General features: G+C 46.2%; 1 protein-coding gene across 2 annotated transcripts in view; it reads left to right on the top strand.

The window, feature by feature from the left end:
* Positions 1-16,840, top strand: part of LOC138249824 (disks large homolog 2) — a 3,298,389-nt gene that overhangs the window by 1,362,860 nt on the left and 1,918,689 nt on the right. For both annotated transcript variants that reach the window (XM_069203947.1, XM_069203948.1), the window contains exon 4: positions 13,532-13,582. In XM_069203947.1, the coding sequence (XP_069060048.1) occupies positions 13,532-13,582 (51 nt within the window). The remainder of the gene's footprint in view (positions 1-13,531; positions 13,583-16,840) is intronic.

Here is a 16,840-nt window from a genome sequence, read left to right as displayed (position 1 = left end):
TAGAGATTACAGGTATGGCAGTGTATTCATTTTGAGCCCTGATATATTACATTATGATGGGTGGATTTTTGCTAAGTGACAGTGGGTCCCCTCAAGTGAGGTAGATATTGCTAGCTAAGCACACATCATCAGAACCCACTTTAAGAAACAACGTGTTGTGTAAATGGACAAACAAAAGGGTGGCATGCCACATGTAAAGATATATGAAAATAGCTCTGTTTTAGATGGGGGTGGACCACAGGTTTGGTTAAAGCGGTGGCTACTTCGTCACCACTGTATCCAAACCTCTCCAATGGAGTTTGGGCTGTCGAAGAAATGGCTATATGTTGGTCCTTTCAATTAGGATGGATGGATATATGGCCATTCTTTTACTGTCCCTCACCAACATGCAAACCCTGGCGGTGAGGGACTGTAAAATGGTAATAATGCTCCCCTCTCCATGGCTCCTATGGCGAGGAAAGCATAAAAAAATTTATTTTCAAAAAGAAAATCCAGTTCAGGGATAACCTTTTTGAAAACAAAAAAAGAAAACTGTTTGGTGCAACCAAGTGAAATGATTCAGCAGGACTTCCCATGAAGTGGTTCCTGGAGAGGCATTATAAATGACCGCTTGCTGGGTAGTCATTTACAAATGTGGTGGGTAGTCCCTCCACCAAGAGGACAGAGTAATTTCCTCGCCCCCCACCCCCCGGCGGAACAATGGGCACTCCCCCCACAATAAAAACGGGCCCTATATTATCAAAGAATTAAAGTGGAATTGGAAAGAGCACAAATACCCAGCCAAATGCTGTCTTGACCCTTACAATGGAAGTTAACTGATTAAAGAGAGATATGGGGGAAAAGGCACAATAGATAAGAATCTAAAAGTTGAAAAAAGGGGCTTGCATTTGTTTGTGAAAAGCTGTGTGGCAGACTGGAGAATGTGGGTGGAAAAGCAGAGGTTTCAGGCTATGGCTGCAGTGACATAAAAAAGACAGCAACCAGACAGAGCTTTGCAAAATTTGTGAACAGCCAGAAGCTTGGCTAACCTAAAGTGAAGATACTGGGTTAATACCTGGTAAACATAGAGTTCATGCAGGATAAGTAAGGAAGAAGACTACAGAGCCAGATGTCAAAGACAAAGAGATCTGGCAATGCTGTGTTTTTGAAGGGGAAGCAGTGAAGTGCTTTAAGGTGACCGAAATCCTAGAACAACGATTAAGACCTATGATTTATCTACGCTGCAGTTCTTGAATATGCTGAATTCCAGCCAGCTAGAAGGAGGGAGGAGATATGGAGACTTACAATAAGTAGGAGTAACAAAGATGAGAGCCTGAAAAAGAGTTTTCATGAAGATTCTGGGACAGCAGGTATTAGGTTTTGAATAGCAAGAAGCATAAAGTAACAGGCAAAGGAGAGTTTGTCGAACTGATTAAAAAATAAGTTGGGCGTGAAATATAAATGGGAAAAGTGAAAAGCATGAAAACAAGCACTGATATTGGCAAAGTCAACCTGTCTCACTCTGATGCAGGATATGAGGATGAATGTGTGCTGAACAGGAAGATGGAAAATGATAATGGGGAACAGAAATGATGGGATAGAAGAATGCTGGGCTAAACAAGAGCCAAATGGTGAGGCTAGAAACGAAAATCAGGGACAAAGCAGGCAGAGATGTAGTCCTAACTTTATGGTCACAACACACACATGAAGTCAAGTGCTGTGGACACTCATAACAGAAGAATATCACAGGTGGCCACGTACATAAAAGTCACATGACTCAAAGCAAGAAAAGCAAAAAGGATGGTGTAACATATAATAAACATTACACCAGAGACCACATAGTCTAAAAAACAGACTCTCTGGAAACAGTATAAATACAGTAGGCGGGTCGTATCACAATGAAGGAACACAGTGAGGCACAGGCTTTACCTATGACATCCATCAATCTGTGCTACGGTGGCACCACAGAAAGTATGCACTTAATATATATTAAACATTAGGATGCCTAACAGGTAGGTTTTGAGATTAAAAAGAAACAAATTGTGTTTAAAAAACTGGTGAGTTCTTTGGTGTTTGCCATTGCTCTCTCTTATTATTCACATGTTTGAGGCTTTCAGGTAGCACAAAGCATGCAAGTCGGTATTTCCTAGATCATCTGTGCACTACACAGCCCGTACCTTTGTGTATTTGCCGGGAAGTGAAGTTGAGGCTAAGGAAGAGACTTCCAAGCCAGGAGAAATCAATCAATCAATCATTAAATGTATAAAGCGCACTACGTACCCGTGAGGGTTTCAGGGCGTTGGGGGAAGGGGTAGGGGCTGCTGTTACTGATCGAAGAGCCAGGTTTTGAGGAGTCTTCTGAATGCGAGTAGGTCTTGGGTCTGGCGTAGGTCAGTCGGGAGGGAGTTCCAGGTCTTGGCGGCGAGGTAGGAGAAGGATCTGCTGCCGGAGGTCTTTCGCTGGATGCGGGGGACGGTGGCCAGGGCGAGGTTTGTGGAGCAGAGCTGGCGGGTGGGGGTGTAGAAGATGAGTCTGCTGTTAAGGTAGGCTGGTCCGGTGTTGTGGAGGGCCTTGTGTGCGTGGGTGAGTAGTTTAAAAGTGATCCTCTTGTCTACGGGGAGCCAGTGAAGGTCTCTCAGGTGGTGGGAGAAGGGGTTGTGGTGGGGTACGTTGAGGATTAGTCGGGCAGAGGCATTTTGGATGCGCTGGAGGCGTCGTAGGTGTTTGGCCGGGATGCCTGTGTAGAGTGCGTTGCCGTAGTCTAGCTTGCTGCTGACGAGGGCCTGTGTCACGGTTCTTCTTCTTTCAGTCGGGATCCACTTGTAGATCCTGCGGAGCACGCAGAGGGTGTTGTAGCAGGAGGAGGAGACTGTGTTGACCTGTTTGGACATGGAGAGGGAGGAGTCGAGGATGAATCCTAGATTTCGTGCATGGTTGGTGGGAGTTGGAGGGGTTCCTAGTGTGGTCGGCCACCATGAGTTGTCCCAGGCTGAGGGGGTGGGTCCGAGGATGAGGACCTCCGTCTTGTCCGAATTCAGCTTAAGCCGGCTGTTCCTCATCCATTCGGCGATGGCCTTCATGCCCTCGTGGAGGTTGGTTTTGGCGTCGTGCGGGTCTTTGGTGAGGGAGAGGATGAGCTGTGTGTCATCGGCATAGGAGATGATGTTGAGGTCGTATTGGTGGGCCGTTTGTGTGAGGGGGGCCATGTAGATATTGAACAGTGTAGGGCTGAGGGAGGAACCCTGGGGAACGCCGCAGATGATGTTGGTGGCTTTGGATCAGAAGGGCGGGAGGCGTACCCTTTGGATTCGGCCGTGGAGGAAGGAAGCGATCCAGTCAAGGGCTTTGTCTTGTATTCCGGCTTTGAAGAGGTGGGCTATCAGGGTGTGGTGACAGACTGTGTCGAATGCGGCAGATAGGTCCAGGATGATGAGGGCTGATGTTTCTCCGTTGTCCATTTGGCGTCTGATGTCGTCTGTGGCGGCTAGAAGGGCAGTCTCGGTGCTGTGGTTCCGTCTGAACCCTGACTGGGAGGGGTCCAGGATGTTGTTGTCTTCGAGGTGGCGAGTCAGTTGCGTGTTGGCGATTTTTTCGATGGCCTTTGCCAGGAACGGGAGCAGGGAGTTGGGCGGGGGCGATGATTGCGTCGGCTTTGTTGTACACGTGGTGTGGGCATGGGTCCGACGGTGATCCTGAGTGGATGGAGTTCATGATCTTGAGTGTCTCTGTGTCGTTGACATTTGTCCAGGAGGTCAGGTGGTTGGTGTGGGTGGAGCTTGCGGGGGATGGGGTCTGGCGTGGTTGTGGTAGAGAAGCTGCTGGGGATGTCGGTGATTTTCTGGAGGAAGTAGGTGGATAGAGAGTCGCAGAGTTCTTGGGATGGTGGGATGTCGTTGACGTTGGTGCTGGGATTGGAGAGTTCTTTCACGATGTTGAAGAGCTCTTTGCAGTCGTGTGCGTTGTTATCCAGGCGGTCTTTGAAAGAGGATCTCTTGGTTATTCTGATGAGTTGGTGGTGTCTGCGGGAGGCATCCTTGAGGGCTGTGTGGTTGTCCGGGGTGCGTTCATGGAGCCATTTCTTTTTTAGTTTCCGGCAGTCGTGTTTGGAGGCTTGGAGTTCGTCGGTGAACCAGGTGGTTTTTTTGCAGGCTTGGGTGTTGGGTGGGTTCTTGAGAGGTGCTAGGGAGTTGGCACAGTTGGTGATCCACTGTTTGAGGTTGAGGGCGGCGGTGTCTGGGTCGGTGGGGTCGGCGGGTAGGTTCTGGATGAGGGTGTTGGTTATTTGCTCTTTGGTGACTTTGCTCCAGCAGCGGCGAGGTGGTTGTTGGGGGCGGTGGTGCTTGGTTTGTTTCTTGAAGGTGAAATGGATGCAGTGGTGGTCAGTCCAGTAGAGTTCGGTAGTGTGGTTGAAGGTGACGTGGGCGCTTGTGGTGAAGATGGGATCTAGCGTGTGTCCTGCGATGTGAGTGTGTGTGGTGACGAGTTGTCGGAGTCCGAGGTTGGCGAGGTTGTCTATCAGCGTGGTGGAGTTGAGGTCGTTGTTGTTCTCTAGGTGGAGGTTGAGGTCTCCGAGGAGGATGTAGTCCATGGAGGGGAGTGCGTGGGTGCTGGCGAGTTCAGCGATGGTGTTCGTGGGTCTGTATATGAGAGTTCCTCTGAGGGTGGTGTTGGGGTCGGTGTGGATCTGGAAGTGTAGGTGCTCGGCGATCTTGAGGGTGTTGTCCGTGTAGGTGGAGACTTTGAGGGTGGATTTGTGGGCGATGGCTATTCCTCCTCTGATGCCGTTGGTGCGGTCTCATCGGGTGACCTTGTAGACGTCCGGGATGGCTATTGCGATGTCGGGTGCCAAGGAATCGTTCCACCAGGTTTCGCTTAGGAAGGCTATGTCTTGGGCGGTGGTGTCGAGCAGGTCCCAGAGTGCGATGGGGTGCTTGCGAGCGGAGCGGGTGTTGAGGAGTATGCAGTGGAGGTGGTTGGATCCGGCTCTGGGGGGTTTTGTTGTTTTGTCGCAGGTGAATTTGCAGGTGTGGCAGGAGAAGGGACCAAAGGTGTTCCTTGGAGAGGATTGGAAGCAGTCAGTGTTGTGGCCAGGGTTGAGGGCGTTGAGGTCGCTGGTCGTATAGCGGCGTCTGGAGGTGCAGTGGTCCCGAGGACCAGGTGGGGTGGCGCTGGGAGTGGTCCAGGCGCGGACGGGCGCGGACGGGCGCAGACGGGCTTGCCTCTGGCGCACCAGCGACGCGCCTGCTGCGCGCGGACGTGCAGCAACCGCCATTAAAAAGGGAGGAGGGAGGAAGGAGCAGCTGGGAGGCGGGAGGGAAAGGCGAATGGGGGCGTGAGGGGGGCGGGGCAGCAGGGACACAGCGGCAGGGGATCGGTGAGCGGCTCAGAGGGAGCCGGAGCGGGGGAGCGCACAAGGGGCAAGATACGGGCACAGAGAGTGGAAAAAGCAGAGGAAATGGCACAAATAAACAAGGGGCAAAGTACACGCACAGAGAGTGGAACAGAAACGGAGGAAAAAGGCACAAATAAACAAGAGGCCAAGTACAGGCACAGAGAGTGGAACAGAAACAGAGGAAAAAGGCACAAATACACAAGGGGAAAAATACAGGCACAGAGAATGGGACAGAAATGGAGGAAATGGCACTAATAAGTACAAGGGGCAAAATACAAGCACAAAGAGCGGAGCAAAACAGATGGACACGGCGCAATAAAAAACAGACCACAAAAAAGCAAAAATAACCAATGCAGAAGTCTAGCGAAGCTTACCTGAAGCCCACTAGAGACCAGGGATGAGGCGCAGGTGGGTGCCTGCGGGTGCAGGAGGGCCTCCAACACGCGAACAGCAGCATGGGCGGGGGTCAGGGACACGGAGGCAGCAAGGTGGTGCTGCGATCGTGGGGGAGCGAGCTCCTGGCCAAAGGTAGGTCAGAGGTCGCTCACCCTCGACACGCAGCGACCGCCATTAAGAAGGGAGGAGGGAGGGAGGAGCAGCTGGGAGGCGGGAGGGAGAGGCAAATGGGGGTGGAGGGGGGTGGGGCCGCAGGGACGCAGCAGCAGGGGAGCGGCTCAGAGGGAGCCGGAACAGGGGAGCGCACAAGGGGCAAGATACGGGCACAGAGAGTGGAAAAAGCAGAGGAAATGGCACAAATAAACAAGGGGCAAAGTACACGCACAGAGAGTGGAACAGAAACGGAGGAAAAAGGCACAAATAAACAAGGGGCAAAGTACAGGCACAGAGAATGGAACATAAACGGAAGGAAAAGGCACAAATAAACAAGGGGCAAAGTACAGGCACAGAGAATGGGACAGAAACGGAGGAAATGGCACTAATAAGTACAATGGGCAAAATACAAGCACAAAGAGCGGAGCAAAACAGATGGACACGGCGCAATAAAAAACAGAGCACCAAAAAGCAAAAATAACCAATGCAGAAGTCTAGCGAAGCTTACCTGAAGCCCACTAGACACCAGGGATGAGGCGCAGGCGGCTGCCTGCGGGTGGAGGAGGGCCTCGAACATGCGAACAGCAGCATGGGCGGGGCTCAGGGACACGGAGGCAGCAAGGTGGTGCTGCGATCGTGGGGGAGCGAGCTCCTGGCCAAAGAAAGAGGCTCAGGCAGCATGTGCGGGCAGACACAATGACAAATATACCAACCATGACCAAAGACTGACAAAGTGCTGGAAGGTGGTTTATTAGTAGGGGTTGGTAGGTAACCGCCACTAGTGATAAGGCCACAATCACAATATAAGGTCCAGTCAAGATCTCAGTAAATTAATCCATTGCTCAACACTTGGCAGCTGGCAAAAAGCAGGGGCTTAACTTAGGAGACAGGTGTATAAAGCATTAAATTAAGTACATTGAATAAGTAAGAGACTACACCCAATAAAAACTGTACACCAATTAATTGAAATAGGAAATATGTGTATCTTTAAATTGAGACCAAAACAACACAAATCAAATGTAGGGAACCACAGTTATGAATGTTTAAAGAATAAATCAGAAAATGTGTTTTCTATTGCTTATAAACCAGTAGCGCCAACTGGGGACATCTGGTCACGTTTGACCTGGACCAAGTCACAATTTGAGGTCGACCGCAACGGAGCCCAACTAGGATACACTGAGTGGGAGGCCTCGGTCAAAGGTTCACCTTTGGACTTAGTTGTTTTTCTGAAACTTTTTCTCACGTCAGACGATTCTCTTTGTCAGGCCTGGATTTTATGAGACATCGACAGTTTGGCTCAGCGTGAGATCCTGGTCAACTCCTGGAAGTCTTGTTGACAGGGAAAAGCTCCAGAGCTCCAGTGGGATGAACCTGAAATTCAGGCAGGGTCACAGGTTTGATGTTGGCGGCTTGATTCTCATTGACGGGTCCGTCACCTTATGGACCTTTTTCCCAAAGGTGCTCCAAACTTCTTGAAACTTATGGATCTCCTTACATAAGTTCTCCTTTTGGTCTCCAGTAGTCCATAACACCAATCTAGTTTCTAGAAGCTATGAGATGGTCCTTAAGATGTTGGGACTACGTTTTCCAGAATGCACCTGGCAAATCCTCAGAAGTCCAGTTGAAGGTGGTCAACTGAGTTCTTCTTGGTGGGGATGAGGCAGGTGAAGCTCTTTTAGCCTGTTGGTTTCCTGGAGCCCGCCTCTTCACTTCTGGAAACCAGGCACAGTTATTAGAACTGTAGTTCCTCAGTGTATAGCATGTACAGTCACGAAGAGTGCAGTCCTTTGGGGTGCAGACCAGAGTTCCAGCAGGGCATTCCTTCGTCTCCTTGTAGTTTCAGGCAGGATCTGAGTTGGCAGCTCTCCCATATTTATTCACTGTTCCTGGGCTGGCAAGCAGGGAGACACCCCTGACCAATGGGGTGCAGGATGCCACCCTCTGGGGTGACCACTTCCTGGAAAGTATAAGAAACACAATCCCAGAAAGCCCTATTCTTTCAAAATCCAAAATGGAGAACATTTCTCCTTGGGGTTAACATCTGGCTAAGCCATCCCACTGGTGTGGCTAATTTCCCTTAACATTCTCCCTCCAGCCCCTCTACTAATCTTTTACTGGGGCTCTCATTGGGCTGGGTGGCAGGAAGTGGGAGTAACCCTGTGTTCTGTCCTAACTGTCATTCCCCCTTTGAAGGGCAGTTTGGCTACCCAGCCCCCCTCCTGATTTTGCTCCGAAAATCAAAGATTTCTACCCACCAGATGTTGCATTGTTTCAAGGCAGGCCACTTCATACCTCATTAGAGTAGCATGACTCAGCTTGGCAGAGGCTGGAAAATCAGAGAAGAGCTGCTGGAAGGCTGGATTTTGGCTAATTAGAAAAGAAAGTTCTATAACTTCTTTTCTGTGATAGTTATAATAAAGAAGAACATTCTCAGCAATAGGTATTCTTTAATAAAGTATTCCCATGTTAACCTATGGAGCTAATGTACTACAGTGGGTAAAATGAAATTGGCAGTTTTTCCCTCACCAGGGCATATAAAGCATGTTTTATAATACCCCTGCTTATAGTTACAAGGCACCCAACCCCTGGGGCACTTAGGGGAGACCTCAGGGGTGACTTACATGTACAAATAAGCTAGTTTGAGACTTTGGAAGTACATTCAATTCCAACATTGAATTTGCATATAACGTTACTTTAATCGCAGTTTGCAAAACAGGGCTGGCTTTTAAAGTGACAGCAGCCCACACAGCAGCGCACACTTAAGTGCATTACATATGTTGGGCCTCTAAACCTACATGCTTTACCATATAGTAGGTGCTTACAGGTAGGTTGTAAGGCCTAATTTGCATATACGTTTTAAACAGAGCACTGGCCCTGGTCTAGATAGCAGAGTCCAGGGCACAGTCAGAGTCAGAAACTGCCAGTATCAGGCAAAAAATATGGGTGACCAGGGCAAAAATTATGACTTTCTCACAGAAGGTGATAGAGAGAAGGGAGATAAACACAAGCAAAAGGAGGGTTGGGGTAGCAAACGGATAAAAAACAGAAAAGGAAAGGAGGACACAGAATAAGGATCATCCACTACATTCAAGCGGCAAAAGTCATATGCCACAGAAACATGCAAAGGAACAATTTTTCACTGACGTCAGTAGTGGAATGATACTCTCAACATAAACAAAGCTTTGGGTGACGCCTAAATGGTCCAGGGATGGCATAAAAACATGAACACTGCGGAAAGCCATTGAATGAGGAGTAGTGAATTGAAATAGGGAAACACTTTTCCAGTGTTGAGCGAAGGGTTCCCCCAAAGCCCACTGCATTTGTTTACATATTGTTTAGAATGCAATCTGCTGCAATACCAAAAAATTAATAAAGCTTTTTTTAAAGATGGTTGGTAATGGGTAATTGTTTGACTAGCAAACCAATTTCTAAAGCTGAGGAAGAATCCATTATTACATGTGCTTCCACTGTGCAGTCGATATGGTGGAGAGAATTCCATGAAGGAATTCTCCTATAGATTAAGTATCCCTTTATAATTCAGAGGACTCTCTGTGAGGCTTTTCTGATACATTTTGGCCCAAGAAAACAAACTTATGAGTGTACCCACTCATGTCGAGCTGGTGGATGGGGGTGTTTTAATTATATTCCTCATTTGAAAGTTTAATCTCCACCGCCCTCAGAGTCTGCTAAAATTTTATTTAAATCTGTATATCCAAAAAGATATATAAAATGACTACTACAAATGTGTTTAGGGAATGTATATCAGATAAACACTTGCCAATATGTTGGGCACTATAATTTCTCAATGAGCTATATTATATTTGAAATTTCATTTTTTTGCTAGGATGCCACTTCTGCACACATACATTATTTCAATATTGCCATGTATCTGCCACGTTTAGCAAAATAATACTCAGAATTTTTACAGCATTCATGAAATATGCTCTCTTTCTGTAGCTCCATACAAGAGCAAAAGTGCGTTATTTTTAATTCTTCTTTGTCATTTTGCACACTGGCTCTTTCATTCGCTGCCTCTGCACTCCTTTGAGTCTCTCTGTGTGCCTTTTCCTCTGCTTCTTTAACCCTGAAACTTGTCATGGTCTTACATACTTAGAAACAAAGCCGAATATTATGATCCTGGAGGTCTTATGACTGCCAGGGCCGTGGTGGGGGTGGGACCGCCGCCAATGTGGCAGTCTGCAGCCACATTATGACCGTGGAGGTTGCGCCACGGTCGGACTGCCAGCACGGTCACTTTTTGGCCACCCGACAGCCTGGCGGTGCTGGTTGTCCCAATTTGCCAGGGCAGTGCTACATGCAGCGCTGCCTTGGGGATTACGACCCCCCCCTCACCGCCGGCGTTTGCATGACGGTTTCCCTGCCATGTAAAGGCTGGCGGAGATGGGGTGCAGGGGGACCAATGGGGCCCCTGCGCTGCCCATTCACTTGGCATGGGCAGTGAAGGGGCCCCATGGCCAGTCCCATTGCTCTTTTTATTGTCTGCTTTGAAGGTGCACCTTACACACCGCAATATTGCCACTGGCTCAATGATGAGTCGGCATCAATGTTGTGGGCTGTTTCCCACTGGGACAAGGGGCAGAAACTCTGTTTCCGCCCGCTGACCCAGCGGGAAACTCGAAATGGGGCCTGCTGGAAGGGGATCGCACTGACGGTAACCTGACCGCAGGCATTTGGCGGGCGGCATTTCCTCAGTGTTTATACCTGTACTTCACCATGTGCCAGTGCATTTACTTCCACTAAGGATCAAAGAGTTAAAATATTCTGTTTAATAAAATGAAAATGCCCATGTAAGTAACACTAGGTTTTTGTGTCAATCTAAACTAGCTTTATCAGTGCTTCCTGCATATGGGAAGGAGTAAGTGCCCCTTTTCAGAGACACGTAACATGTAAGGCAGGTATACAGGTTTAACAGGCAGACGTACTATGCCCTTTCTAATGTATAAAGCCCATTTTACGGGTCAGGAATTTTTTTCTGACTCTGAAAATAGGTTTTTGAAACTATGCCGAGGGTGTTCCTTCCAAATTGAGATTTGGTATTGAATGTTTAAACGGTTTGTGACTGCAATTGTAACGTTATCAAAACCTCAAGGAAGGGGGTAACTGATACACAAAGAGGAAAGGGTCTTCTTCATGGGACCCCTTCCCCTTAACAATCATACTGGCAGCCTAGTAGAACCGGGAAGTGAAGAGTTTGATTTTCAACATCTATTAGCCATCAAACTCCCCACCTTACTCCAGCATTGGCCATGCAAATATTCCACAAATATGCATGCTATATTAAGACAGATGCGAAGGAAGCACCCAATGCACCTCTTCTACTTCAAGTCATAACTCCTGTGGTGTTCCCATGAATATGGGAGGCTAGTATAAATCCCAATCTATTACAGGAAATTAACACCCATATAGAGTCAAAGTGTCAACATCCGAAATAATTCATAATCGCTTTACACACCACATCTTTATTACAAATACCCTGATGAAACAACAGGGAAAAGACAGTCCCAGAACATAATAACTTGAACACTTACAGCAGACTGAATTATGATGGCAAAAGAATTGTAAAAGACAGAGAATAATTGATATTTACAAATGAAATGCAGAAGGAATTTGTTACTCTAATGCTTTGAGGCGCTTACTATGAGTGTGCTAAAAATGAAACCGTAACCTTTCCACCCAGGATTCCAGATCCCGATAAATTGATAACTCAGAGGGGAGACCGATTTACTCCCCATTCCAAGTTTTTGGAGTATAACGTGGGAATCGGTGTTTCCCGACCCCATCTGGATTACAGAAGCCCTTGCAGTAAGGCCCTGGGAGTTCTGCTTTTATGGATTTTGACGCAGAAACACTGGCAGACAACTGCTTGGTTGTAGGCCTGATCTGTTTAGTCTGAAAAATGATGTGTAAATCAGTAGGCCTTACTTATTTGTTGCAAAACCCATGTGTAAAAGCCAATAGGTCTTTAAGGTTAGATTTACATTACACTGTGTTAAAGATTATTGACAAGTATTTTGTGAGTGAATCTCACAGATTGCCACAATAGGCAAAGGTGTTGGTTTTGGCTTTCTCCTGTGAAAACCCTTGAGGTGGATGTTTGCTTTGAGAATCACTGGTATGCCATTTTAGGAGTGGGTTTTTATTAATTTGCAAGCTGTAATTATGATGTGCAAAGTACTGATGGACTGGGGAGCCATTTTAAAGGAAGACATAAAAACACACACATGCACACACACACTCGCTATTTCTTTCTATGTTTCTTTCTCTATTTATTTCTCTCTATTTATTTTGAACTCTCCCTCTCTTTCTCTCTCTATTTCTTTCTCTTTCCCTCTATTTCTTTCTCTCTCTCTTTTACATAGAGGGTCTTTGATTCAGCCCTATTCTGTCTAGGGCCTTCATTACGAGTGTGGCAGTCGGACTGCCGCCAAAGTGGCTGTCCGACCTCCACATTGCAACCATGGAAACAGCGCCTCGGTTGGACTGTTGGTGCTGCCACTTTTAGGCCAGCCAACGGCTTGGCGGTGCCGCTGGTCTTAATCCGCCACGGCAGCATTGCTAGCAGCACTTCACTAGGTATAACAACCCTGTGTCCGCCATGCAAAGGCTGACAGAGATGGGGTGCGCTTGGCATGGGCAGTGCAGTGGCCCCCATGGACAGCCTCATCGCGCCTTTCACTGCATGAATTACAGGCAGTGAAAAGTACGCCACAACATTGCGGCTGGCTCAATTACGAGCCAGCGTCAATGTTGTGGGGGGTTTCCCGCTGGGCTAGCAGGCGGAAATGTTGGGTCCAAAAGAGTTTGGTGGGAGGCCCCCGCTACCCACCAAACCCATAATGAGGCCCTAAATGTCATTCACATTCTGTTTTCCTCTACTCCCTTATTAAGCATAGGGCAATGAGTTAGCCTAATACTGCCGCTGACAATTACCCTGCGAGTAACAGCACTTTTCCTGATGACATGTGCACACATGCCTGAAAATGAGTATGCTTCACTTTTATTGTCGATTTTCTCCTTTTCTTCAAATGGTTTGAGCATAGTACAACTCCCCAGCCACTGCTACTGGGCCACTCACTTGCCACCAATGCCATCTGCAGTGCGTTGTATCTTGTGTTGCCACTATTTCTATTTCTAGCTATTGAGAGGTTGAAAGAAGTTTCTCAGATTACCACATAAAAGCCATATAAATACTAGAAACCTGAAACTACTGCTAACGTAACATAGGGAGAATGTAGTGTTTATTTTTTAAGCACAAGTTGGCCATCAAAACTTAATGGACGTAACATGGTTGATGAACTGTAGAATTCTATTGTACAATAACATATCAATGAAAAAACACAATATATTGCAATACATTCAGTTTTTATAAATTGGCACCTCATCGAGAAAAGGAAAGATTTCATCCCTATCATAAATGAATTGGTAAAACCTCTTTTCATAGCCTTGTTCTAGATTTAAATGTTAAGAGAGAAGATTCTGATTTTTACTCAAGACAATCATCCTTTTGCTAACTTATAAGCATTCAGGAGTGGTTGCTTCAATCAGTTTCATAAATTCAAACTTCACTTAATTGTGTTTCATGCTCCTCAGGTCAATGGAACGGAAATTGAATATGAATTTGAAGAAATTACATTGGAGCGGGTGAGTCTGCATTTCATTTTTTATTACAAATCCTCTTTCAAAATATGACAGTCACATTGTTTTACTGCCAGGTCACGTTGTGAACAGAATGGAATAGAGGTCTCTTCATTATTACCAATATTTCCTAAACCTGATTGCTCCAGAAACAACTTGCAATGTGGCCGCACAATTTATCCGTCCAATCATTAGACTAATGGCACAGCATTATTAAAAGTTTTACATACAACTTCGACAATTAACCCCCATGTCCAGATCAGCAAACTTCCCAGCTTTTAAATTGTACGTTTTCAGATTCATTTGTTTTAAGTATAGTGCTCGTGATATAATCAGGAAAAGAACATTTCTAAGCAGGTGTTGAGTGCCATTGGTGGAGCCCATACTCCTTCATTTGTTCCCATGATCCTTTTCTTTTATGCTGATTGTAAACATTCAAGTAGAACACTCCTTTAAGCCACTTATGGAGTTTCTGCCCGTTCATATTCTCACACAATATGGTGAACCCTCAGCCTCCTAGTATGGCATGCCTCTTCATGGGGTTCCCTCCCACCTTTGAGGAGCACCCAATAATATTTCTGTCTTCCGGTTGTCCAGTCTACTTGTAATGGGATTACTAGATTAAGTGAATATATGTGTCTTTCCTCCACATCTGTGTCCTCCGTGGTCTCTGGGGACATTGGACCTATCTTAAACTCATGTCTGGGTGAAGTAACAGTAATTTTTTGTGCTTGCGCCTCCATACCATAAAATATAAAGTAAGACGTTTGAACAAGGGAGTGTTGCTTATTTTGTGTGTTTTCCTCTGGTCAGGCAGTGCATACAACAGTCCTTTAACTTCTGTTGCTTTCTCTTGTGCAGTAGAACGTAAGCTCATTGTACCAAATGGCTGCATTTGTTCTACTTTTAAGTTGTGTTTTTGCTATACTAAGGTTTAGGATAGTATGCGTGGCACCCCGCACCCTAATTCAGACTCTGAATATATTGAGTAAATGAATTCAGGAGCAACACCGAATACTATGGAATCATTAACATTGCCAGTTCTTTGAGTACCTAAATTATTCTTCGTTTTTGCTCAGTTCTATTTTCTTTTTTTCTGTTTGCTTACTGAATCCTAGGAGATTTTCTCCCTCACATTATGATTGTCATGAGCAGTTTATTTTCTCACCATATATTTTCTCAGTATATCTGCAGTGTCCTGTTTCTTCATTCTTTGTTGTGCCCCTCTACACACCTTGCAGCCATTTTGTTGCCATGTTTTCCCATCCATGCTTCTTTCTAACCCCTTCTCAGCTTGCCTCTTGGTGTCCTTCTTCCATGCCCTTCTCGGCTTCTCAATTTGAATTCACTTCACTACCACCACCTGCCATCTCCTAGAAGAGAGACACTGTAGTCAAGGTGAGGTATATAGTATGGTAATGTAGGTGTATTGTAGCCCAGTCCATAATGGTGGTAAAATCATGTTTGATGGTTTGCTTGCTGAATGGCATATTTTGCAAAAACTTTGTTTTCAATTATCATTGACCAAGAAACAAAAATAATTATTATATACGATGTTGGCATTAATATATGCTTCTTGAAAGAAATAATTACTTTGTGGAAAACCTCCACCACTTGCTGGGTAGGTCCATGATCCAGGACTTAATTTGTGCTGGTGTGGTGTGAAGGACATTGACTCTTGTTTTTGGGAGCCCAGAGAAAAAGAGAGAAAATGAGTGATGAAAACATAGGACAACAGTGATAAAGGGAGAAGGCAGGAACGAAAAAGACACTTCGAGAGTAAGATAATGAGACAGAAGATGTAGGGTGTTTGGAAGAAAGACCGGAGGTGGAATCAAAACTAAACAGCATTGGCACTTGACAACCCCAGCCAGTGGCGTAGCGTGGGGGGTGCAGGGGGGGCCGGCCGGACCGGGCGCAACATCTTGGAAGAGACTCGAGTGCTAAAATCCACGGGTTAGGGGGCGCAAATTACTTGCCTTGCCCCAGGTTAGGGGGCGCAAATTACTTGCCTTGCGCCGGGTGCTGACAACCCACGCTACGCCACTGACCCCAGCACTCCGTAACACTGTCGGCAGAGCTAAGAATGAGCTCCTAAGAAAATCTATGCTCCACTTCCTGTATTCTCTTACAAATTAAAAACTTCCTTTGCTCATACAAGTGGCTAAGTGGGCACATGCACCCTAGAGAGAATGTGGCACAACTTTGTGTATAGAAGGAATTAAGCTGTTGAGGAAGCCCACCAGACCAAATAAAACTCCTGTGCTCTCTTTCATCTCTGCTCTGTCAGTGACTGCCACGTAAGAAGTTTTTACTAACTGCAATGTTCATGAGTACAGATGATCTGATTTGGAACCTTTTCTAAAGTGTATTAAACTATTTCACATCCCCTGGCAAAGCATTTGCTCCTGAAGCATTAAAGCATCATGGTTCCAAGGATAGGGAGTTTGCATTTCTTCTATAAATTGGAAGATTTTCAGCTGCGGTCGTAAGCAGCTGGACAATATCTGGTCATGAGTTACAGTGTATATTCAGTTTAGAAGCTTTGAAAGACATATATCACTTTCACACACAATCACAGGCTATATTCTAGCTACCTTCCTCTGTTAATCTAATAAAGGACCATGATGATGAACACAAAGCTCCCCTATTTGAATCTTGTGTTCTGGCACCTTTTCTGAAATAATGCATTGATAATGGTGCATAACATACCACATGTGGCAAGATTGCTAGTCAAGCAGAGCAGTATCCCAGGATGAGATACTGATGTTCCTTATCACGACTCATCCAGTGGTGCTGCAATCGGATTTCCCAGACGTGGGAGCACCAGGCACAGATATACTAGATGGCAGTTATATGGCTGGTGAAATCACGAGGCAGCTAATCCTCTTTATTCCACATTGATCTGGGAATTCCATGCTATCTTCAGCCTTATAAAACCGGGAGTTTCCTTGTTAGAATTGGCATCAGTGGCATGGTCTCCCCTAACTTTTTGCCTCTAATTCCCAGGTTGTTTCTGTGTGCTGAAGAAGTGCAAGTGCAAACTCCATTAAACCAGAAATCATCCAGAGTATCTGAAAATGTGCCCTCCAACTTCAGTAGCCAGAGAGGCTTCTTCTGGCTCAGTATTCTTGCCTATGGTTAATGATTCCTCACCTTAAACCTCCACTTCAGGCTATTTTACTTTTTGGAGATGTTTGGGATGGGCTGTCTCTGAATGTACATTTTTTCCCACCATACCTGATCTCTAGCTCCTGTCTGATA

This window comes from Pleurodeles waltl, chromosome 8 (genome assembly GCF_031143425.1).
Source record: "Pleurodeles waltl isolate 20211129_DDA chromosome 8, aPleWal1.hap1.20221129, whole genome shotgun sequence".
NCBI classification, from domain to species: Eukaryota; Metazoa; Chordata; class Amphibia; order Caudata; family Salamandridae; genus Pleurodeles; species Pleurodeles waltl.
The sequence above is the reverse complement of the archived record's forward strand: the minus strand, read 5'-3'. Positions and strand labels throughout refer to the sequence as shown.